Raw genomic sequence first — 27,028 nt, 5'->3', positions numbered from 1 at the left:
TGCTTGGTTTTCGCCTTAATAATTTCACAATAGATCAATTTGCGGCAATGTCGTTTATTCGGTCACATTTCTGAGACTCTGAACTTGCATTTTTTTTTTTGTTTGTTTGGAAAATATTGATTAGGACCAAAGTTGTGTTCTCAAAATTGTCTGAACCTCTCAGATCCATGTGTTTAAGGGTTTTGACCTAATCAGACAGATTGTGAATTTCTAATGTTACTGAGGTTTATCAATTTTTGTTTAACATAATTATGTAACAAGATTTCTAATCTATTGCGGTTAAAACGATGATTAGAACAATGTTTAAAGTATAATGGCACACCAATGATGACCTAATAAGATCGTTTATTAAGTATTATATTATGTATTGTTGATCGTTATAAGTAATACTTGATACTTTTAATACCAACTTGGTTTTATATTTTTTTTCTTCTTCTTGAAAAATTTGAGCTTGATTTAACAATTAAAAATAAAAAGATTCCAATCAAGCCAGAGTTATCTTCTGGTTCTTTAGCACATCCTCCACGAAGTCGCCCTCCTTAGAAAACCGAGCGTAACTATAATAATACAACGGCATGAATTATAATAAGCAATGTAATAAGCTAAATTTCTTATTACTATAATTTTTTTCATGCATGTCTATACTTACATCTTGGTGTATTTCAATTTTTCGGCAGTGGACAAGGACGGTCTTGTCGACTTGACAGACTCCACGAGTAGTGTTTGCGTAACTTTAATGGCAGTTGCATTGACTTTACCGTCCTATCATCAATAAATGGAAAAGCAAAGATATTAGAGAAAAATCTCATATACGAAATATGTATTACATTTAATTTTAGGACACTCTGTATATACTATATATATAAATTAATATTGATACACTTTTATGTTGCTACTTTAGTTGTGTATTCGAAACGACTGCTTATGATCATTGTTCTAATCTCGTGAAAAAATATTGCCAAGTTTGTCTGAAAATACTGCAAGAGCTTAATGTTGTGTGTTAACAGCAGCGCGATTTGAATTAATTATTGGAGTTAAGTACAATCTGCACCGCTTCGGAAGACACCCTCCCATGTTCCTATCCGCATAATCACTTATCACAGCAAGGCGCCTCTCTCTATCTCTACATCTTTCTGTCGCTCTCTCGGGATGCGTCGCACTCTCCGGAAACTCACTCGCTAATTAGACGCACAGTTCGGATACTCGCGTTCTTCCGGGAGGTAAGTGCCGCCGTATAACTTCGTTTTCTCCGATGCGTATTAATTAATAGCTTCCCCTGAGCCGCGCCACTCGTTCCTCGTATACCTCGAAGACGCTCCCGACCTTTTAACGCAGGCCCGATTAATTCGGATTAATTCGATCGGCTGCGCACGCACGCACCAGTGAATGACCGCTGAATTTACGTTCATCTTCGTAATTGTATGAAATTATGCACTCTTAACGCTTCTTCGCCCGTTTTATCTTCTTAAATAAAAAAAGTTAGAGAATTAGAGTTGGTAAACATCAAGAAATTCAATCGATCTTTGATTGCTTTAAAAAATATTAGTTATAATAAATTAATAATTTCAAGAGAATTTGACACATGTATAAATAACGACAAATAACAAATAAATATTTTATTGTTTAATCCTTATAAGCGCTATAATACTATTTAATATTAAATAATATTTCCGAAATATTAATAAAAAATGGTAATATGTCCACTCCAGATGATATACGAATATTATATGGAAAAATAAATATTATTTGCTTTAACATTCTAAATTATCAAGAATAACTTTTGAATGTAATAATTATAAAGTTTATGCATAATAATTCACATTAATTTTTGACAATAATAATATTCATATTATGAACATTTTTATAATGTTCCATTGAATTGTATATTGAAGTAATATATGATAAATATTATGTAAAAACGAACATATAACATTAACAAAATATTCGCATAATATTAAAATAATATTAAAAACATTGAATAAGATTCTCGAAATATTATTTTAATATTATTATAATTTTTAATAATATTTGTATAATATTCTAAGAATATTGTATACATATAAAAGTACATCTGTATTAACAAAAGATGACAAACATTTTTATATCTTTTTAGTAAGAAAAATGACTAAATGGACAAATAAACAAATAAAATTGTTAAAATTAATTTAATAGATAAACTAAAAGCTTAATAAATAAACAAATAAACAAACGACTGAAGGGTTGACGATAGACACGTCGAAGACGTCTGAGAGACTAACGAGCGCCATAACTAGCGGAATGGCTGTCTGGCTTTCGATCTTGCACGACCGCTGCAGGCCCTAAACCGTGTATCATTATAACGCATAAGATAATAACCCCCTCGACGTTCAGTGAGGCGTGGGGAGAAGCGAGAGGGATGAAGCGAAGCGCCAAAGGGGGTGGCCCCGGCGCTCTCGGCACCGTGTGCTAATAAACCTGGTCTACGTTTCCTCGGTTATATCGCGGCACCTACAGCCCCCTCTCTGCCTTCGATCTCACCCCTATCCTCAGCCAGCGCCCGGGCACCCTCCCCCCTTCGATATATACGCACACCATAGAGTGCACACCTAACGATATTATCGTCATTACGCACTATCTTACTTCGGAAGCTACCCTACAAATGATTCTCGGGAGTCGTGCGAGAAGCGCTTTTCATTACGGCGCTACGCAGATACTACCACGACAACGGCAACAACAACAAAACGGTTCGGCCATTAGCGATGCGATCTGCTATTCCGCGAGAGAGTCCGAATCAACGTGGCGACTTGAAAGATCGATCACGAGAGCTGACAACTGAAATTCCAACTCTGCACGGAAAGAACGTTTTTGCTAAAGTGTCTAAAAATTTAGTTGGTTATACAGGTCTAAGAGTAATTATTGTTAGACCATCCAATAATTGTCTAGGTTATTACTAGAATGTTGAAACTTTTTACAGTATTATTCGTCATACTTAAATGTCCTTTATAATTATTTTGATGGTCTAACAAAATTATTTTCAGATCGTACTTAGAAAATTTGTACCTTCTTTAGTTTGTTCGAAAATGGGTTTACTTTATTAGCAGTGAAAATAATCCAGTTGACACAAGTGAAAATTACTGGCATTGCGTTTCGTTTCTTCTACCAATAAAACTAGTAGACGATCCTAAATAATCCGAAACGTCATAAAGATTTTTAGATTGAAAATTACGGACATTTCAACATTACTGCAAGCTTGCAGTAATATTACAGAAATCTTTTGTAACTTCCATATAATATTACAATATTTTAATGTAAGGTTTATGCAATGTTTCTTTAATTTTTCAATACTGAATTATGATTCTAACTTTCGCTCTCCTATTTTCTTTTCTTTTTATTCATTATTTTAAATTTTTTGTTGTTTTTCTTTTTTAAAATTTTTGTCTTTTATAAGCTTTAAACTATTCTTATACAAATAAATTTTTAACTTTTTTAAAAAGATAATAAATTAAAGTTTATATATTTAAAAAATAACTGGTTAAAGTTAACAATTAAATTATTAAAAATTAACTAAAGTAAGTTAAAAGTTATTAACTTTATTATTTAACTCTTAATTTTTTAATTACCTAATCCCGCAAATAAGTTACAAAGATTTGTAACGCAGTGCGATGCAAAAAGATCTCTCTAAAAGTTGTTGCGGTAGTCTCGCGTAGCGAGAGAGACTCCGTCTACCGAAAGCGCGCGCGCGCGCACGCCGATTGATGCTTCCCCACTCGGGTCGTTGACCGCACGCGGCCCCGGCAGACAGGCGCACGTGCTTGCCGTCTGGGCCGCCTCCCCACTCTGCGTCGGCCGCCGGAGAGTGGGGAGGCGGCCCAGACGGCAAGCACGTGCGCCTGTCTGCCGGGGCCGCGTGCGGTCAACGACCCGAGTGGGGAGGCATTAATCGGCGTGCACGCGCGCTTTCATTGAGCAGAGTCTCTCTCGCTGCGCGAGACTACCGCAACGACTTTTAGGGAGATCTTTTTGCATCGCACTGCGTTACATATTTTCGTAACTCATTTGCGGGATGGGTAATTAAAAAAGTAAAAGTTAAATATTAAAGTTAATAACTTTTTACTTAATTTAGTTAATTTTGAATAATATAATTTTTAATTTTAACTAGTTATTTTTGAAACGCATTAACTTTAATTTCTTGACTTTTTATCAAAGTTAAAAATTTATTTGCATAAAAAAAAGATTATAAAAAAAAATTTTTAAAGAAAAAAAACAAAGAAAAGAAAGAGTGAGTTTGAAATGAAGAATAAAAAAAAAGGAAAATAGAAGAACAAATATACACCAAAGAATAATATACGTTTTTAATAACCGCTGAATTAGATGTAATGTTTTGAAATTTTTATATAAAAATAAAAATTTATTTAATAAAATATTATTTTCTTTTCTGTCTTTCAGGAAAAATCACATGTAATAAACGGAAACAAAGAGTCCTTCAGTAAAACCGTTCTTTCTGTGCGGTTACATTCATACATGTTTGAATATCTTTCCCATTTGAGAAAAGAGTTTAGTTAATCCCAAAAGACCGTTCAGAGAGAAACTGTTATAGTGGCGTTTCATAAAAAAAAAAAAATAGGTTAGTGAGAAATCACTATAATGTGAGTAATCAAAAGATTAATATACAAACGCACTCACCGTCGCAATCGCTAAGGCGTCTTCAAACGCTGATAGTCTCGCCGAAGTAATCGCCGCGTTGATATCAGCCCCGGTAAAGCCATCAGAGAGTTCGGCTAGTACCTTCAGGTCCAGCTCGGATACGTCTACATTTTGGGAACCACATGAAACTGCGAAGATTGCCTCTCTTTCCAACTAAAACAAAAAGTAAATATTATTAGTGAATAATTAACACGAGCCGCGTCGTTGTTGGAAAAGTTATCAAAAATATGTTTACCTTATTCGGTAAAGGGCAATGCAAACACTTGTCAAGGCGCCCCGGTCTCAAAAGAGCTGGGTCCAATAAATCGGGCCTTGAGGACGCTGCCACGACTGCCACCCCCTCGCGATCTTCGACTCCGTCAAGCTGCGTTAACAATTGATTCACCACACGATCGGTGGCTCCGGTGTTGTCGTTACCGCGTCTTAAAAGAAAAAAATTAATATATATTTTTTTCCTAATATATAGTATATTTTTTGAAAATACAATGGAAGAAAAATTGAAACAAAATATAACGGGATAAGTTCAGTAACTATGTATGTATGCATTTGTAACAACTATGAATATATTTGTTTACTTAATTATCTATTTATTTTATCTCTTAACTTAAATTTATTATTTAACTTGGCATATTTTATGAAGACATGCTTTGTCCAAATTACGATTACGATTATAATAACACGAGATAACTGCAATATTTATAGAATATTTATAGAATTTATAATTTATAGAATATTTTGCCAATTATAATGTTATTATATGTTGCACTTGCGGCGCACACTCGTCCAAAAAATACTCGGAAGAACTTTGAACGAGAACTTTATTGTAAGAAAAGTAAAAATAGAGGATCTCAAAATCAGTCGCCGTTCGCTGTTCGAGATCGACAACAAATCATCGAAATAACAATCCTTCGCTGTCAAACTTTTTGCTCGACCGGACTCACTCTTCAATCGACGCAGTTTGCATCATCGAAACGCAAGAGCACAATAAAATGTTATAGGAAACATGTCAGGAAGAAAGCAGATAAAAAAATGAAATTAATAAACTATCTACAGTCATACGTATTACTCACCTCGATGCAAGACTGTCGAATTCATCAAAGAATAAAACGCACGGCTTAGCACGACGAGCTCTATAACACAAGAAATAAATATAATAATAAAAAAAACTTTTAAGAATCTATAGGTGAAGGGATGTATAAAGCCCGATATTAAGAGAAAGGAGAAAAATCTAAAGAAATCGTTATACCTTTCAAATACATCTCTCACGGACTCCTCACTGACGCCTATGTACTTTGACAGCAATTCTGGACCCTGAAATAAAGCTCCTCATTATTCAGAAAATAAAGAATCGCATTATATTGCCATTTAATTACAATTAAATTATTATTTTAATTAAGAATTGTATGAAATTGATGCGTGAAATAAGAAGTTGTGATGAAAATATTATTAAATCTGAAATGCCATATTTTTCTTACATTAACACTACTCTAAGTGAAAATTCATTTTAAATATCTTTTTATGTTAATGTCTAGCATCTTGCAACAGGTTATAAGATATTAGAATAACTATTAGAATAACTAAACTAACAATGTTAAAAAAACTTATCAAATATTATTTTAAGCTATTAATTTTCATAACAGAGAACTCCTAAATTTAAATTAGCACTTGAGTGAAAACGTACTTGCAGTAGGATTTCCATTTATGCTTGATTAAAAATTGCCAAGCTAGGTTTTTTAAAAGGTAGCTTCATTTGTCGAAAATTTGTTGCGTGATTATACATAAAATTATTTCCTACTTTCTACCAGCAGATCCGAAAATCGAAACTCAATTCTTTTACATCTAATTAAAAAATTTTGACTCAATACTTTTACATGTAATTAAAAAGTTTTGACTCCACCTTGATGCTGATCAGATTCACCCCGCACTCGCCAGCGATCGCTTTGGCCAGCATCGTTTTCCCGGTGCCCGGCATACCGTACAACAGAACGCCGCTTTGGAGCTTTATCGGAGCGTTCTTGAAGATCTCCGGGTACTTGAGCGGCCACTGCAGAATTTCCGTGAGGCAGCTCTTCGTGTCCGCTAGTCCACCGATATCGGACCAAGAATGGCTGCCACTCTTGTACAACTGTACACCCTGCAGAGACATCGGCGTGCAACCCTTCAGTGCGGTGTTAACGTCCTCCTCAGTTATGATAATTGGCGCTTTCAATTTTTCTGCCGCTTTGAGTAGAAAGAAATGCATAAACATAACGCGCTGCAAACAGCAATTCCCGTAAAAGCAATCAAGTTAAAAATAATTCAATTTCTCTAAACTTATAAGAAAATACTATAAAAGAGAATTATCTATACAAAATTTATCCTTAAAATCATGATAGTCATGGAACAACACAAATTTTGAACAATTTTATTATATTTTTAGTAAAATTTTAGCTAAAAGTATAGTAAAACTCCTCAAAATTCATGTTGTTTTACCGTCTATCATGATTTTGATTTATTTTACTAAAAATTATTTTAATTATTATACTGCTATTAAGTGCAGCATTGACAACGTTTTACTTCACAAAAGTAACATGTGGTCGTTATCGTTACTTTTTGGCAATGCTAAAAAATAGGATATTAATTTTTTAAATTATATTATTAGTAACAATGAAAGTAACGAATTTATTGTTGTTGCTAAACAAAATGTAAAAACTTTATCATTATAAACAGAAAAAAGTAGCGACCGTTATTAAAAAAATTAACAGTAACGATATTACAAGTAATTCCCAACCATGTGTGATTAAGGGGTTACACCACAGTAGAAATTTCAAAAAATCAATTTTTTTTATTGGCTTAAAAAATCCTTTGAACCCTCTAGAATAAGAAACAAACGGTTTTATATCTGCCAGAAATCGTTTTCATTGAAATTTTGAGCTCTTTCTCGACCCCTCCCGACTGCTCCGAAACAACTACCTGCGGTAAATACGACACCTGTGTGTCAGGTACAGTATTATGTCTTACCATTTGATTTTTAACTTCTCTAATACACTAATAGATGTTGTTAGAAACATTTTCAAACATTTTAAACACAAAGTACTTTAGTACTTTGATGTTGAGAGAAGACGTAAATTTTGCGTGGAAGTTATCGAAATCACGATTTTCTTATGCAGTGCTAATTTTTTACACGTTATTTGTAGCCTTGACATTTATGTGAGTTACAATGAGTGAAAAGAAAGTGTATGCAAGCCATATCCACAGCACGACAAATGCTCAGAATCTTGGTGCGAATGGAAGAAGGCGCAAGCAACGGGTTCCTTAGACTCCTTTCATCATAAGCCGGCACTAGCGAACGAAGTTTTTGAAGCCATCAGACCAATCTACGAGGATTTGAGCCGTGACGAGTTGCTGAATCGTTGCTTGGGAGGCTATACGCAGAACAGCAACAAAAGTTTTAATTCTACAGCCTGACACTTGGTTCCTAAAAATTATTCAAGCGGAAAGAAAATATTACAAATAGCAAGTGACATTGCTGTTTGTAATTTTAATGATGAACTGATAAACGTTTTAAGAATAATGAAAGTGATGGACATGAATATTGGACCACAATCCTACAACTTTTGCTTAGAGGCGGACGCTGCTCGAATACAACGCGCGGAGCGCTCTTTGACGGACGCAGCGAAAGAGGCTCGCTCCAGCATAAAAGCGTCCAGGAAAGAAAACGAGGAAGAGTTTAGCAACCTGGAAGATCAGCTTTACGGTGCTGGAATAGCAGATTAAAGGTAAAATATTTTTAATAATCAAATTTTTTATTTTATCATGTTTAAAACACGAGTCAAAACTTTAAACGCATTTTTCTCGAAACACGTTTTTTCAAATCGGCACGCAGCATAACTCAAACAATTTTCTATTTTTTCACTCCAAATTAATATTACATTTTTAAAACAACATTCCGCATAGAAATACGTAGCCGATTTTCGATGAGTTAATATTTCGATTTTTTAGGTACAAATAAGTGCCCGTTTTATTGTAGTAAAATGAACTTTTTTTTTCAAATGCTCGCCGATTTAACACAAATGAATATTTTTAAAATCCCTTACGTATTTCGATAGCTACACTAATGTAGTTTAATAAAAAAATTTTTATTTTGTTCCAGATTAATTTTTGCTGCACTTCTACTGCGTGCCGCGGAGCCCCTCCAAAAAAACCGTTCCGCAGAAACGGCTGTTGGGCAGCCATTTTGTAATATTTTTGTATATTTTTGTAATATTTTTTAATAAACAAAATTTTTTTAAAACTTCAAAACATGCTTAACAACATTCTTAAAAAGAATTACCCTTTTACTTTTCCTTCCACTTAAAAAAAAATCGCAAAGAAACGTTAAATTTTCGCTCTCTACTGCGATGTAACCCCTTAAGTATTCGTTTTTACTGATGTCCGCTACTTTTTTTCTTTCGCTCAACTTCTTTATTTAAAATTACTGCAATATTCATTGATACTTTTATAATCATTCGCTATCTTGTTGCTGTGACGCTTCCACGCGACGAATCGTGCCTTCTCCGCGAGGTCGACGAGATCCTGGGGCATCCAGCCCTCGGTCTTGTTTCCATAGTAATTCCAATTCATGTCTCCGGGCACGCACAACTTGTCCTCGAGCGTTAATCGCAAAATATCGATTCTATCCACCTGGTTAGCCACGACACGAGTTAGTGTTACGCAGAAATCAACGGGAGAACGTTCCAACTTACACAGGGATAGGGGGACCTTAATTAAGAAGGTGCGGAAACACGAAGGCGCGTTAATCGAGAAATGCATCGACAAACAAGATACCAATGGTACAAAGGAAGATAGTTGGAATACGTGCAAAATAATAAATATTACTGAAGCATTTTGTGAGAGTGTGGAAGGAAGAGAGGAAAATGCGGCGGAAACGGAGGTCCGGAGAATGAGTGTGGATGTATGGGTGGATAAGTGATCTTTCTCTCTCTCTCATGTGTTGTATAGGATGCGAGGAATAAAATGTTTAAATTTTGTAAGCGGAGCGGAGGTCCGCAGTGTACTCCGCAAGGAATAAAGTACCTTATATATACTGAAGCATTTTGTATTTTTCTCTCCGTTTCTCTTTTCGAACGAACGCTTAAATCTTACCGATCGTGTTTCGTAAAGATAACACGAATCAAAAATCAAATCTTGCGGTATTTAAATTTGACACGACATACGATATAGATATAGTTTACGATAAGCTTCTAAATTTCCTGTTAATTTACATAAAACAAAAGATCGGTCTTTCTTTTCGGAATAATTCAAAATAACTTGAAATTGATTGTACTACCTTTTCAAGATTCGGGATTTGCAAGACTGTCCTAAAGAATTGCACTCCTCTTGCCGGCCGTAATCCCAAGCCGATTTTACTCACGCTGGCACAAGTGGCGACGACAGAGATGTAATGAGAATCTTGATATTGCGTGACGGTATTGATCAACAGATCGGTAATTCTAAAATTAGTTTCAAAGCAGCTAAGTAAGGGATGCCGTCGATCAGGAAGATCATCGGGCGTTTCGCGTTAGAGAATAAATCGGACAGTGACTTTTCTGGTCTGGTAAGACCTACATAGAAAAAATAATAATATCAAATTAACAATTCGTTGTTTCATATATAAACAACGAATATAAAATTTTTCTAGTAGAATTTATAATCTTAAACAGACCTAATTTGCTTACACAAAAAAAAAGAATTTTCTTCATGTAAGCAAAATTATGTCTGTTTAAGATTATAAATTCTTCCAAGAAGATTTTATATTCTTGCTTATATATGAAACAATAAATTGTTGATTTAATAATAATTTTTTTCTGTGTATGTTTGTGAAATAATATCTATTGACTGTACCTTCTTCCTATGATTAACATTAACAATCACGAGCATCGATTTGCAAATCACGCGATTACTAAGACTATCCTGAAATTTGTGTCTCCTTTCAACTGAATTAATAATTGCTATTTGACTTAAATTAATCGACAAATGCAGCTGTTTACCTGGAATCGTTCATCGCGTCTATCGTATTTTTCTCGTCACTTAATGACGCATTGGTAATGCACTCCAAATCGTCCAAAAACAGTATGGACGGCTGATAATACACGCATTTGCCCATGGCGGACGTAATGATCTCGTGCAATGTCTCTGCCTTTTTGCCTAATTAATAATACTGGTATTTGATAAAATTGTCAAATCTGTACTGTAAGATGTAATAAAAACTTAAAATTTCTATTTAGATTCTATTCTGATTATAATGTAAATATAAAATTTAAAAAATTTTAATCAAATTTAACTTTGGGGAAGTATAGATAAAGCACAATTTCAATAAATTGTGCTAAAGCAGACTCCAATACTTATAAATTACAATAATTTTTCTTAAATCGTAATAAATTGAAATAATTTAATCAAAATAGATTATCAATTACTTGTAGTAATTTATTACAATTAAAAAAAAATAATTTACTAAGTATACCACAAGAAAAATGATAAGCGTTTAAACTTTTAATTCTCTGATAGAAAATTCGCCGCGATATATCGCAGTTAATTGCGCAAAAAGTCAGCATATTACCTTTCAACAATCTGCACTCGATCACATGCGTGTATACAAAATACGGCGCCTCGCGATAACGCTCGAGTAACTTTTTGCAAATCGTCGTTTTGCCGGAACCGACGTCACCGCAAATCAAAATGTTCTCTCGATCGTAACGGAAGTTCACCACTCTCCGTAAACTTAAGCCGAGATCGAGCGCGATCTCGCAGTCTTTGAGAATATCTTCCATACATCTGCAATTTTTTTAATCATCGAGTTTTGGCGTATAAAGTTTAACTTAAAAAGTTTCATCAATATACCAATTATAAATGCTATAATACACTCATCCCGTTACCTAGTGGAAATTTTCTCCGCCTTCGAACTTTCCTCGGGACAGTTTTCCAAAATTTTCCCATTACTCAAATCCGACGCAGACGGGACAAAGTTGAGCAAAACTTCCGTATCCTCCCCAATCGTTGCGTAATTGCAATCCTCGGGCGACATTTGTACCACGCACTGTTTACCGTCGTCAAGTAAAAGCATGGCAAACGAATTGAGCAGCAGCGGCTCGTGCCTCGAATGGAGTTTCACGTAATTGTTAAAAACCTCCGACGTTATCGATTGATCGTTGGAAAAAACTTTCATCGACGATAACTTCGGCCGCTTGTCCCCTTTGATCATTTGCACGATCACTCTGCTTCCAATTTCCAATCCCAGAGAGATCCTTAAACTCGCCGACACGTACGCGCAGGAGTGGATCGAGTTCAAGTCGAAATATTTTCTGTCTAATGACGCGGAACACTTATCCAAAATGTCTTCGAGAACGTAAACTCTTGCGACGAATTCTTTCGGAGATTCGAAGTTCGTTGTTTCTTTCGAAGGATCGTTATTTTTCACGCTGGTGACGTTACCGTGCTGCTGATATTCCGGCACTTTTCTGACTTGACCTGTGAATGAATTGATTGTTTCCCTGGTAAAAATGTTCAATAAAAAACGATTCACATTTGTGAATTCACGTACCAAAATCCATATTCAAAACGATAGGATTTTTGGTATCGGAAATTTTTACCAAGGTTTGGCTCCACACTGAGAGAAAAAATAATCAGAGTTGAGAAGTAACGCGTTACTTGTATTTTTTTTCGGGTAATATCGTTATTTTTCTCGTAACAGTAATGAGAACAAATTTAAGTTATTTCCATCACTACTTTTTGCATTGAGTCTATTTCTGACAATTTTTGTATATTCAATCTCTAGTTTTTCGACTAATATTCATAGATCGGTAGGATTAAACAGTATAGATAACATAATAAGAAATGTAATTTGAAAAGAGTTTATAACCATAATTATATAATTTACCATGCAATTATGATTATAAATATCAAACATTTTCCTCTCAGTGCAGTAAAATATAAAATTAAGCATGCGAATTTTAAACAAAATATTCTTCTATGTTAGAAATTTACACATCATCATTTCACTTGTTCGTGCGTTTTTCGGAAAATAGCTTCTCGGAATCAAAATATGATAGGGACATCGCAGAATCATGTCGTGAGAATTCATCTGGTCGTAATCATGTCGTGAGAATTCATCTGGTCGTAGGATGGAAAGTCCGGCAGAGGACACACCCGGAACACTCGAGGCACGATTCTACTGCGGAAAATCTGCAATAACGCATAATTTGCGGCATGGTCCTTCAAATTGCGATGATCTTTTTCTTTGGCAAAGTAAGGCAGTATCTTGGCTAAAGGACTGACTGTCTTCGAAGCATCCTCCTCAACAACTGCATCCTTTATCGTCGTATTCGCGATCGCATTGAGCACATGAATCTCCGTAAGTTCTTCAAGCAACCCATACTCCAATTTTGGTTCTAAATCCTCTATAAAGATTATATACAAGAATTTTTTTAATATAATTAACAATAAAATTGTCAAAATATATCTAAATATTTATACTTATAATATATTTAATTTTAAAAAAATTTAATGAAATTATTTGGTATTATTATGATACTAATTACGATATATATTATTCATATTATTACGTGTGTGCGAAGCTGGCATATCATTTGGTGGAAACTCACTAAACATTGACAGTTCTGGGCTTATTTTCAATAGTTCTACAGTTCCTGATAGACAAAAGAAATGGTTCTGGCTTTTAAAGCGAAAAAAACCAGCACCTCACCTATATATGCGGAAAATCAATTTTTTCGGAAGTTATTAATTTTTTGTTGATTAACTAATATCGGAATCGACCGCAACTCTTCGGAAGACGCTTTAATATGTTGAGAACTGTAGGAAAAATATTTTTTTGTACACAGAACTCTTCGAAAAAGACCAGCATCTCACCTATATACGGAAAATCGGTGTTTTCGGAAATTATTAATTTTTTGTTGATTAACTAATATCGGAATCGACCGCAACTCTTCGGAAGACGCTTTAATATGTTGAGAACTGTAGGAAAATCATTTTTTCGTACACAGAACTCTTCGAAAAAGACCAGCATCTCACCTACGTGAGCGCAAAATCGGCTTTTTCCAAAGTTATTAATTTTTTGTTAATTAACTAATATCGAAATCGACCGCAACTCTTCGGAAGACGCTTGAATATGTTGAGAACTGTAGGAAAATCATTTTATCGTACACAGAACTCTTCGAAAAAGACCAGCATCTCACCTATATATGTGGAAAATCGGCTTTTTCGGAAGTTATTAATTTTTTGTTGATTAACTAATATCGGAATCGACCGCAACTCTTTGCAAGACGCTTGCATATGTTGAAAACTGTAGGAAAAATATTTTTTCATACACAGAACTCTTCGAAAAAGACCAGCATCTCACCTATATACGGAAAATCGGTGTTTTCGGAAATTATTAATTTTTTGTTGTTTAACTAATATCGGAATCGACCGCAACACTTCGGAAGGCGTCTTAATATGTTGAGAACTGTAGAAAAATCATTTTTTCGTACACAGATCTCTGGAATATACACCAGCGTCTAACCCATATGCGCGAATATACGCCTTTCGCGGAAGATAATAATTTTTTTCTTATTAATAAGTAATTGAATCAACCGGAACTCTTCGGAAAGCGTTTAAATACGTTTAGAACTAGAGGAAAAAATTTTTTTGTACACGGAACTTTATTATGTAGTATTATAAAATAAATATTTTATAATAATTTTTTTTAAATTAAATAAACTATGTTAAACGCTAGAACTCTTTCTAGAACTCATCTAGAACTACAGATCTTTTAAAATCTTCTAAGAATTGTGTTTGAAAAATGACGCAGGACAAACTGAGATGCTGCGTCTCACTACTGAGGCCTGGCGTTTCACTTTGTCTTATGCGTTTTTTTTCGCTTTAAAGGCCAGAACTATTTGTTTTATCTATCAGGAACTGTAGAACTATTGAAAATAACCCCAGACCTGTCAATGTTTAGTGAGTTTCCACCAAATGATATGCCAGCTTCACCCACACTATTATTACTCATAGTATTCTGTATATCTCATATTTTAATAATGCCAAATAATTTCACAAATTCTTCGATTATCTCTTTTTCATAGATCAACAATTTTCTGATAATCATAATAATATTAAACCTATATATTAATGTTTGTTTATTTTGTTTAATAATATTAAAACTGTTATTTGTCAAAAATGCATTTCAACCTTGCTCTTACATTTACTATTATAAAAAATTGTATTGTATTATCAAATGGTTAATATAAACAAATAAATAATAACAGCGTTACTAGTAATTTCATTCTAATTCGTAGTATAATTTTATAATTTTTTAAAAAATTTCTTAGGTTTTTTATTTGAATTGAAACACTTTTCAAAATACCGAAAAAGGCATTTTATATTTTTATTAGAATCATTTATGAGAATTCTGTAAAATATTTCAAAACTTTATGATTTCCAATTCTATAATTTTCAAAGAAAAGCTATAAAATCTAAAATGATTTATTAAATTATTTTTTCAGATACCTTCATAAATGTCAAATGTGAAAACTTTTTAAATATCATAAGATATACTATATATCAAAACTGTTTTCTTTAGCATGTAATAAAAATGGAGTAATCCAGCATTTACGTGATCAAGAATAATAGTCCTATTACTTGAATAATTTTATATATTGAAATATCATAAAAAGAACAAGCGACTTGCCCACGCTGAAAGTCACGGAGGAAAACTTTGAGATCCACGCCACAATTGGCTGTCCTTTCGCGACGATTCTCACTTGGCTCAAAAGACTCGATTGTATCCTTTCCATTTGCAATTCCTACCACCGAATTCGGATAATCAGTTTGATTAATTTATCTTTAGCATAAATCGACGTTTGAAAATATTACCGTACCAGAAGCTCACGATCGTTTGCCGTACGTGGAACAACCTGAACGCTGCTTAGCGTGGAAACGCTTTTCACAGAGGACGCGAACACTTCGTCTCCGTCTTGGATGTTCAAACATCTCGCGAATGTTGCCCCGATACATAATGTTTCATCATTATTAACGCGAGCGACGCAAGAAAGATAGTACGTCTTTCCGTTGTGCGATATTTCGATCGCATTCTCCTGTAATTAAGTCATCACATAACATTAAATCAAAAGAATTGCATTTAAATTTTAAGATTATTTTATAATTTATTTTACAGTCATACGGTTACTCGTAACTATAAATAACATCATTATTTTATATATAATTATTATTAATAATTTAATAATCCTGCATTATAATTGCTTTTCAAAGTTTAGCAAAAAAACGAAAAAGACGTATAAATTTTTACACTTATCCTATTCGTGTTGTTATCTTATCTTCAAGTGGTTGTCTTAGCATTGATTTTTATTATAAAGAAGGAGGTGGTACTTTGTTACTCAATATTTTAAATTGAAGACGTAATGATTATATTCATCAAACTATTCTTCAATAAATTCTAGACTCAAATTTATGACATATTTGTTATATTGAATTCATTTAAATTTATTTTTATTTGCTGAGAAGGAAGTTTATACATATAATTAAGCGTTAAAATGTGCCTTGAAAATAGAAATTATACGAGTAGCCCTAATACCATCTCCTTTACTAATAATACTAATTTTAATTAAAACTGAAAAAAAAGTTTTTTAATCTCTTAAAATCTTATAAATTAATTAATTAATATTTATATTGATATCAGTCGCGCTTATTCAGTTATACATTTATATCCATTTTTAATGTTAATTAACTAATTTATAAGTTTCTAAAAAAATCAAGTTTTTCTTAATTTTTTTGTATAAATCTAAATTTAAACTTTTTATGCTTTATTTTTAAAATTATTTTTATAAATCATATTTATAATAATTTAAAAATTTATATATATGCAATAATTATAATGAAATATAGCAAAAAGCATAAAACAACACATTCTCTGAATTTTTAATTTAGCGCGTTTAGCGGCACAATTTATCCTCTTGAAATAGAATTGCTTTTTTATTGAAGATTGCGTTTTTATCGATCATCGAGTTGATCATTACTATCGACCGTCGGCTTTATCATATTGTCCTCAGATGGCGCTTTGCCCGTTGAGATTTCTCGCTGAAGTTTTCTGTCTATCAATTATGTCCGCAGCAAGCGCCACTGTAGCCATTATGGTAAAATGCTTGCAATCCTTGCAATCTTCACTTGTTTTGCCGATAAAGATGTTGGTGACAGAAATCGCCGTATTACATAAAACAGAATCTAACCTTAGTATCCAAACGACGCAGCCAGGTAGCCGACAGATGTGCAAAGCAATTGTTCGTTGTAATGTACTTCACGATGAAATGTTCGCGTTGCATTTCGATGTGAACGGCACAGCCACGAATAATGTACGCAGTCCGTCGTGCTCCCTCGCGAAGGAAACTCGATGAACTTTGCACTAGGTAGCTACCATAATTTTTATATAGCAACTGAGCGAATAGGAGCTTTACACTGTTTACGATTGGATCGATAATTTACATTTTTCCTTGGATATAGTGGTTAAGCAAATTGCTTGTAAAGTAAAATATTTGCATGCGATTTTAATTTAATTAAGATTAAAAAATGTAAACATATTAAAAAATTAAATTCAGTACATAATGCGTACATAAAACTTATAATGGACACTGCGATGAATATAATAAAACTTAACGTTTTGAGATAAAAAATATAATATTCCACAAAAATAGCAGAACAAAAAAAGTATCAATAGTAAATATAAAAATCCTATAAGAAGTCTTATAAAAAATGTTCCTTTTAATAAGCACGACGATATACTATTAAAGATCGTCGACTTTGGATAAATTTTTGACTTCCAAAGAACTCTTGGGACAATGATGGGAGAATTGGGAGATAGCAAGTTCCTCTCTAGAAACGGCAAGATTTATTCGCGCACGCGCATTGAGCAAACGTCACAATATACAGCCTCACCGACGTATATTTTATATTATGATATCGTGTACATACAATACATACACTGAAATATAATAATACTGGAACACACACACACACGGATGTTGGGGCCATGAGGCATAGAAAAACTTAAGGATATATGCTTGTGTCATCAGTTTTACCGATGAACTCTATTTACACATGTATGATTTACAATATATTAAATATATACGTACGATTTACGAAACATCAACAGATTAAAATGCATTATTATATAAAAAATATTATTTCTTTGCTATTTCACAAACTTGATTAACAAATAAAATATTAAATTTACTTGATGTTCTGTGTTATAATAAATTACGACTTTTTCATTTAATATAAATAATGCCTTGCTAAATTAACTATTCGTTTTATTTAATTTAATCTTAACATTTAACTTTTAAAATGTGAATCTTTTATAAACTATTGAATATTGTTTATTACATACGCATAATGTAGATTATATTATACGCATAAATGTCTTATTTGAAAAATTTGCACAGATTTGATGATTTTTAATACTATCTCGTCGATGACTACGCGTTCTATTTTTGATTTGACCGCGCGAACGGCGTTCTACACGCAGTTTCACGCATCTCCGCGAGATGGCGTCCGCGGCGACATCAGCGGCTGGATTGGTCGACTGGCACGCGACACTGACCAATCACCATGCGGAGAGTGGTCGTAACCGTGCGTTTGAACCAACGTCAACTCAGTCAATCATAGAGGAGGTGACGCGGGTGTTGAAAGCTTGAGAGCCGAAACGCGACGTTCACGGCCTTACAACGCGTGGCATGCGAGAACCTTGTAAACAAGCGACCTTTCGCCCGCTCACTCACGAGTACACGAGGATCCCGAGTCACGTAGGTAACATGAAATACCCACCCACGTTTCTGATACATGCCTGACGGAACCGCGCTCTCCAGACACCCACCGCGAAAGCGGCTCCACCATGTTTGCTTGCGTATATTTCGAATAAATATTTTGCTCGCGACCTTTCCGTGCCTTCTCGGGGCTGCTCTCGACGACCGCGACCGTTCCCAGTCGCCTCCGTGACCATTGAAGAGTATGAAATAACGATCTCTCGCAACGGATACGGTACGGAGTAGAACTCGTTCCTGCTGATTCCCGCGTTTTCTGCCCCAAGCTCATCGTTCGTGAAAACCAATAACTCGTAAAATCGTGGGATTCATCACTGAGAGTCACGCGAATTCTCATGTCGGCGAAAGGCGAGACAATTCCACCTCATTTCGACGACGAATCCGGCGATCTTTTCGGTATGGCTTGTACAAGAAACGCGTGTCGAATCGGTTACGATCAAGTTCTGTATACACTTGTGAGACGAAGATTGCACGTTATCCTTCGATTGTATTCTGCATCAAAAGCATCTCGAAAGTATCTTAGGAAATTGTTGAACGTTCCCATAACTTTGTTGTATTCCTTCCATTACATTTAATCTAGGAAAAGTCATTTAATTTTGTGTTTATAAATGATAACCTGAATTGTTTTTTGCATGCCAATTAAGTCATATTATTAATATTATATGTTATTGATCGTATCTTACAATTTGTTATTGAGGTTATATATTTTTTTCTGAAGTAGAAATAAACAAACTTGATATAAATTCTCAATTAAAAAAACTATTATAACTAAACTCAATTTCTTGCTTTCTATTGAGATGCAAAAACTACTTCAGATAATTATTCCCAGATTATTAACAATTTCTTTATTGTTTTAAAAGTCAAATTAAACTAATTTAGAATTGTTTTTACTTCAGCAAAAACATGTAAAAAATATCACTTTTAAAGCATTTATCAATTTATAAACAATTGTTTTTTTTCTAATATTTACATGTATAATGTTTATATATATATATATATGTGTGTGTGTATATATATATATATATATATAAAATCTTTTAAAAACAAATAGCAAATTTAATTACTTAATCATCTGCATGAATACTAACTAAAGGCTACTGTATAGTTTCCTTATAACTTATTGTATAATTGCTGTGTAGTTTCTTACATATGTACAATGAAACTCTTATTATAATATATAATAATAATAAAGCATATGACATAAAGTATTATGTAATGATTAAAATTGTCTTTCAATATTTACTGCCAATATTAAAAATCTGTAAAATATAATATATATATACTTTATAAAAAGTAGATTATCAATACTGATACAATGAAATATTCTCATAAATTCAAAACATATGCTTATAGTAAATTTTCTTAGCTATTTGTATTTATTAAAATTTTATGTTAATTGATATTTATTTTTTGTAAGCATTTTTAAAAATTTTCATAACACTGATCAGTGAGCCATGCAAAATTTAGCAAAGTTGATCAGAAAAGTTTAAGTGGATAAAAAAAGTACAATTTTTACTGTTTAGGATTTTATCCAATGAACTAAAGTGGCAAGAACTATAAAAATAATTAACACATTATGCTAAATTATATTCATATAACTTTGTACATAAAAAAATACTTTTGTTGTAATTAGCATATCATATGGTTTGAAGAAAAATAAAATTAAATAATAGTAACAAAACGTTATAATAATAAAGTATTTTTCAATTCAAATTAATATGTGAAATACTTATGAAACCAAAACTTTAAAGATGTAAATGTTCTTAATTTTTATTACATATTTTTATTAATATATATCTAGTTTATGTTTATTATTCAACATCTTGCAAAAAAAAGTTTATACTGATTAGCTAATATACTAGAGATTTTATTTTAAATAAAACTTAAATTAGAAAATGCTTAATTGACAACATTAACTCATTATTTTCTATTTATTTTAATAGAAAATTTTTTTTTATAGAAAATAGCAGTTATTAGTTTTATTTCTTTTTCCCCTTCTTCCTTTAATGCATTTCTTTATCATTTTTGTCTTATTTCCTAAAGTTTGTTATCTGGTATCTATTCATTCTTTATTCTTATTGCAGCTAGCGCTTTCTCTCTTTCTCTCTCTCTCTCTCTCTCTTCTCTCTCTCTCTCTCTCTCTCTCTCTCGTGTGTTTCTTCTTTTTATCCACTTATATCTTTACTTGTTATTTGCCTTTAAATTCAATATTTTCTTTTTTTCTTTTTTTTAATCTTTTGATATTAATTTATATAATCCTTTTCTATATTTACTGTGAGTAAAATATGCTCCTAAAATTTGATTATCTATTTCTGAGATACCCTGTATTATACATTATATGCTATAATATTAAATTAATATATAAATTAATTACATGTATTTGTGAATTACAACAGTTAGGTAAGGAACAGAAGCACCAAAATTTTATCATATCCTCAAAATGGCACCTCCCAAAGTATTACTTGGACAAAACAGACAAAACGGCACTGCAACTTTGAGGAAAGGAATAACAACCAGAAGTCAAAATTCCTTATTGAATAATGTATTAAAACCATCCAATGCTGGCAGAGAAACTCGTGCTAAGCGAAAAGCAGAAGTTTCCCCATCTAAAGAAAAAACACACAAAAGATATGCTTTTGCCAACATCACCAATGTACGTACTCTACAAAATTATTATATCTATTGTATCAATTAATATATCAAAATATTAAGATATACTTTAATTCAGTGATTGGATTCAAATACAACTTTCTGTTTGATTTTTTTGATCCTTGTTAACATTCATTTTTTTCTTCTTGCTACTCTTGATAATAAATTACCGAACATATAACTAAGCCACATGCGTCACTATGTCTCTAAAATGTTATCAGAAATATGATAAGAGACTCAAAAAGAATGAAAAATTTTCATTGATATGTCAGAAAGCACAAACCTATCACTTGTAGGGTAACATTCTTGAATCATTAGTCAAAGCGTCACCTTAATTACATAAATCCAAACGTTGTCAAACCGCGAGGAAAAGAAACAAGAAGAAGATAATAAGCATTGACACAAAAATTGGATAAGTGATTTAAATTCGATCACTGCTTTAATTTATTCAAATCATCATCCAAATCAGTGTTTCATATATAATGTATACATTGATTCTTTTTATGCATGTGTTATACGTGGTATTATATTTTATTTTATTTTACTATTTATATTATTATTTATTTGTTTTCTCTTATTTTATGTATTTTTAATAGGCTATTACTACATCGCTAGGAGCACAAATTCATCCATTAAAAAAGGCGAATGTACAAACCAAACCAGTTGAAAATAACAATGGTTTAGAGAAACCTGTAGATGTTACGTCAAAAGTTGCATTGGCAAAAGCAAAACCAGTGCCTCGTATTAAGCCTATTCTCAAAAAAGATGATAAAACGGAAATTGTTAATAGCAAAATTGTAAATAGCAGATTGAGTGTGGGTTCAGAGGATAATTCATTGTATGTCAGTGCTTTAGAAGATGTTAATGATAGCATGAAGAAGACTCGTAGGAGCAATAATAAGGTAAATAACATTTTCTGCAATATACAGTATTATAACATATATCTTAAAATTTCTTGTAGTTTCTTTCAATTTTAGTTATTTGTAAAAATTTATCAAAAAACTTGGGGATTAAAATTTGTTATTTTGAACAATTTTTATCTAACTCCTTTAAAAATCTAAGAAATTATAGAGAATATTGCCCAGTTTGGACCATGAGTGAACAAACAGGAGTCATATATTAATGAATTAATTAATAAGAGAGCACTCACAAAGTACGAAAAGGTTTTAATTGTTAAATTGAAGTCTATCGAACATATGGATTTTGGTGCAAATGCTCCCTTTGTTACCCTCATCCCTTGAAAGGACCAATAATTTTTCGTAATTATACCAGGAAATATTCATTTGACAAAAAAAGTTAAACAAAACATGAAACTCATGCAATTCTGTACAAATAAGGACCTAAACATATTTTACCTAATTTCAATATTTTAATTGTTATAACCGAAAAATAGTACATTCATAGCGAACATTGGACTGCTCCAACACTTAGGGAACTCATTTTACAAGTTGCGCCTATAAAACTTTTTAATCCTCTTGTGATACCCTATAAATCTAGCCATGTCTTAAGCTAATTGTTGTTCAACAATTGCTCAAAATCCATAAGAAACTAGGCAATGTATTTTATATCTTAAATCTGGGTTTCTCAAAGTTGAAAAGCTAAAATTTTAATAATTTGTTTAATTAAATATATTATTTGATTATGTATATAGATCGATGAAATAACAAACGAGAAACCAACGGAGACAGATGAAAAAGGAGAACCCACGCCCCCTGTGAGTGAAACTAAAGTTACGGCCGCCTCTTTGGTGAACGCCATTCCTGTAAAACAATTACCTGAAGGCATCCAGTGGGATTTTGATGTCGAGAATTGGCTAGATCCATATCAAGTATCACACTATGTAATGGATATTTTTGAGTATCTGAAGGAACGAGAACGCCTATTTCCTATCGGTGATTACATGGATCGGCAAGTATGTCTTTCGCAATGGATGAGAGCGTTGTTGGTTGACTGGATGGTCGAGGTTCAGGAATCATTTGAGTTGAATCACGAAACCCTGTATTTGGCTGTGAAACTGGTTGACTTATACTTGACAAAGATGACGGTCGGAAAAGAGACTTTACAACTGCTCGGCGCTGCGAGTCTTTTCATAGCAAGCAAATTTGACGTAAATTTTACAAATTATATCTTTATCATGCAAAAATTTTTATGTCATAATAAAATTGCACTTGTGTTAAACAATAAACTCCCGATAATAAAAACTCAATTTTGACTTTAGGAAAGAATACCACCAATGGTGGAAGATTTTTTATATATATGTGACGGCGCTTACACGCAAAGAGAACTGATCAAAATGGAAATGAATGTTTTAAAAGTAGTCAATTTCGACCTGGGAATACCTCTTTCTTATAGATTTCTGCGGCGTTATGCCAGGGTAAGCAATACACTCAAAAAATTACGAACTCTTATAGGTGATATCTTTGAAATAATTCAATTCCAGGATTTTTAAATGAATATATTAATTGATATATAGGAAGTTCAGCAACAAGTAAAGAAAAATTTAGAGAATGATTCTAGATGAGTAAAAAAAATTAAGAGTAATAAAATTTTGATTAAAGCTTCATTTTTTTAATCATAAATATTTAGACATTTACATGCTTTAAGTTTATTAAGTGAATGTTTAAATATTCAGAATTACGAAATAAAGAAAATCAAAATAAAATTTTAGTGGAAATTATATTAATTTTTTGTAACTTTTTATATGAGATTTATACTAGAAAGAACTCGGAATTACTTTCAATATCAAATCGTAAAACCTAACTATAGTCTTCTGTTGAAAATTAGATATTTTAATTGTCTTAATTTAGTCTATGATAGAATACTTATTTCCAAAATTTTATAGAATATCTTGTTCAAATGGAATCTATATAAATATACACTAACTCGATCATTACTATCCGTAAATAGTGCGCCAAGGTGTCTATGCCCACATTAACTCTGGCTCGGTACATATTGGAGCATTCCTTGATGGATTATTCGATGATCAGGTTTAGCGATAGCAAAATGGCAGCAGCAGCATTGCTATTAGCGTTATTAATGAAAGACTTGGGAGGATGGAATCCAACATTAGAATACTATAGCAGTTATAAACTTGACGACATAAGAGATATTTGCAATCTGTTGAATAAAAGTTTGCACAAAAAGCATAAAGAAACATTAAAGACTGTCCACAGCAAATACAGCCACAAGTAAGTATTTTCTTATATTTTATATATTTACTTACATTTATTTTTTATGTATTTCATGTTAGGTTAGAACCAAAGTTCATAGCGGCATATATGGTAACATTAAATAAATTTATGTACAAATATTTAAATATTATCTTTAAATTTCACTTATAAGCGCTAGGAATTTCTGTTCCAACCTAACATTATTTTTTTTATTTTTTATTTTATTTTTGTAAACCTTTTTAGCGAGATATCAATATTTATTTTATTTGTATTTTAGGATATTTTTTGAAGTAGCAAAGCTGCCCTTAAAAGAGACTTTAGACATATAAAAGTACAATTAAAAATAACTGAAGTAACTTGTAAGTCAAAGAAATGCCTCAATATCAGTAGAAGTACAGACAAAGATTGAATCGTCTTCATAGCACGGAATAGGTGTTAAGACTAGTCGTATCAACAATTGTTGGACAGTTGAATGTTAATTAAGTGATTGTTAGCACGTAAATAGCGATGCTGCATTCTAAATTGTATAATGCATGAAACGGGCGTAAAAAATCGCGAAGCATACCGAAAAATTTTGCCGCTAAACTTCATTGAATTTTTTACGGGTACATTGGATAGCATCTATATTGATTTATCTTTATTATTATTATTTATATACACATATATGATGCGGTAATCTCTATAGAACTTTACAGTTTTTACTATTTGTATAAGTCATTTTACTAATTCTTTGTCTTTTTTTATTAAAAATTTATTTTAGCGCCACGCTTTTATACTTTGCGAAATGAATTTTCAATCCGAGATTTGATGTCGGGTTTTTTTTCAATACACGAAAATAGAATGCTGAAAAGTAATGCACGTATGGTCGAATTGATTCAAACGAAAGGTGTATATTTTCAAAATTTAAAGAAAAGAATAAAATTTATCTTTTTTTTATACTTAATCATATAATCTAATAAATTCTTCCCAATGGAAATTTATTTTTATGTCTATTCGCTTAGCTTCACCAACTCTGGAAAAATATGAAGAAATGCAAAACGCCAAACCTGAATTGAATGTTATACGTTTGTTGCGGCAACCATTGCTGCGATATTTATACATAATTTTGGAGCAATCGAATTCACACATTTACGAAATTTTATTGTTTATCATGCTTCGAGCAACAGTGTCCTAAATAGTTTTTTAAACAATGATTGAATTTTGTTATATTCTACATACTAGATCTAATTAGCATAATATACTTGACTTATTTCAACGATTGTTCAAGAATTGTTTACTTGAACAAACTTTTGCATATTAGAAAAACAACACTATTCCCATCTCGTTTCTCAGAGTAATTGACCGTATGCGTTGCTTTTCAGCTTATCTCCTCATGATTAACTATAATCTTTTAATGACGAAAAATATTTTTTAATATACTCCCGATCACCAACTGATAATGCAAATACGATTACAAGCAGAGATAATCGTGTGACAACTCTTACCGAAGATACCATCATATAAAGGATGTGGCGCGTTGTTATGTATCATTGTTGTATTTACAGTTGGGCTTCCGTATTCTTCGTCAGGATCAAGCTGGCTTTTTTCTTGTCTTTTCCCTCCAATCTCCACATATTCCAATATTGAATAATCATTAGGTCTAATCATTAGAATATGATTGGAAACTGAAGAGTAGGAGAAAGAACATGGAGAAACTAACTCAATCCTCGTAAGGAAGTGCAACGGAAGTTCGACTGTATGTAGACTGAATGAAGCTTATTGTTGTTTGAGAAACTCGAATTTCTGTTTACAGTCATGAATAAGAAAACAAAATGTTTATCGCAGATAATGATGAGAAAATTCAACATTGAAAATAGAATATCCCATCCGTCTGATCTTAGAATATATATAGCAATTTAATGTAGCTATATTTCCATATTATGACAATTCTGTTAGGTATGATTTGAACTCTTGTTTTGTGTACATTTTTAGCGAAATAAGATTTCTCCTTCATTGAAACTCGTAATTACCCGAGTGAGTGGCAAATATTGATCATTTTTGCTGCAAATTTATGCAACATCTATAAAAAAAAAAATTAAGCTATCGTTAATTTATTATAAAAATATACCTACTTAGTTCCCTATTGTAAGGATTAAAAGAGTTGATTTGTACATTCTTGCATGCCAAGAGAGAAAATTATAAATTTCAAAGACTCGCAATTCATAAATTCGACGTTTCGAAACTTTTAGCAGTGCTGCGTAATACACTCCTCTTTCCAAAAAATTCAGGTGAGCATCAATAAAAAACGAAAAAAACCATCTGTGATATCAACATTCGCTCATGTCACAAAACCGAAACGATGAGTGCGTGTGCGTTATGCATTTTTCTCTCCCAAAATGCAGGGTGGCCACGAAATTCTTCAGTGTGAAGAATTACAGTTTTTCTCTACAAAAATGAAATAAGTTTGTATTTGGATATTTTATTTTAAATATGACTTTATATCTGAAATGGACCTATCGCATTCTTGCGTTCGACAGGAAGATGTTTATCATTTGGCACTTTTACAGTACATATTCAATTTGTATAATAGTATTTATTTTGAACGTTAAGAAGTACAAAATGTAAAAAAAATAATATAAAAATCTTTAAGTGTGTATAATAAATATGCTCAAAAATAAATACATATATATTTTTTCATATATA

The 27,028-nt window shown here is 32.3% G+C and overlaps 2 protein-coding genes across 5 annotated transcripts; one reads left to right on the top strand and one right to left on the bottom strand.

Moving 5' to 3' along the window:
• Positions 1-89: 89 nt before the first annotated feature.
• LOC105201371 (peroxisome biogenesis factor 1) lies at positions 90-17,074 on the bottom strand. Its single transcript, XM_039456445.1, has 17 exons — positions 16,941-17,074; positions 15,576-15,791; positions 15,386-15,500; positions 12,843-13,097; positions 12,685-12,810; positions 11,577-12,168; positions 11,261-11,475; positions 10,692-10,848; positions 9,992-10,154; positions 9,159-9,345; positions 6,581-6,903; positions 5,930-5,994; positions 5,754-5,813; positions 4,919-5,105; positions 4,663-4,836; positions 650-762; positions 90-557 (listed from the first exon to the last, which is right to left on the bottom strand). The coding sequence occupies exons 1-17, from the start codon at positions 17,031-17,033 to the stop codon at positions 485-487; spliced, it is 3,114 nt and encodes a 1,037-aa protein (XP_039312379.1). The 5' UTR covers positions 17,034-17,074; the 3' UTR covers positions 90-484.
• On the top strand, positions 16,906-27,028 carry LOC105201372 (G2/mitotic-specific cyclin-B3). 4 transcript variants are annotated; one of them, XM_026138002.2, is made up of 7 exons: positions 16,906-17,117; positions 20,924-21,180; positions 21,773-22,078; positions 22,828-23,283; positions 23,395-23,550; positions 24,084-24,364; positions 24,624-25,048. In XM_026138002.2, the coding sequence occupies exons 2-7, from the start codon at positions 20,968-20,970 to the stop codon at positions 24,673-24,675; spliced, it is 1,464 nt and encodes a 487-aa protein (XP_025993787.1). In that variant the 5' UTR covers positions 16,906-17,117; positions 20,924-20,967; the 3' UTR covers positions 24,676-25,048. The 4 variants fall into 4 exon arrangements, with proteins under 4 accessions (XP_025993787.1, XP_011167666.1, XP_011167664.1 ...); XM_011169364.3 differs by lacking the exon at positions 16,906-17,117 and adding an exon at positions 18,287-18,513; XM_011169362.3 differs by lacking the exon at positions 16,906-17,117 and adding an exon at positions 18,291-18,509 and having other exon boundaries at positions 24,624-27,028.

The sequence above is a fragment of the Solenopsis invicta genome, chromosome 13 (assembly GCF_016802725.1).
Source record: "Solenopsis invicta isolate M01_SB chromosome 13, UNIL_Sinv_3.0, whole genome shotgun sequence".
Lineage (NCBI taxonomy): Eukaryota > Metazoa > Arthropoda > Insecta > Hymenoptera > Formicidae > Solenopsis > Solenopsis invicta.
Note: the sequence above shows the minus strand (reverse complement) of the source record. Positions and strands in the feature narration are given on the sequence as shown.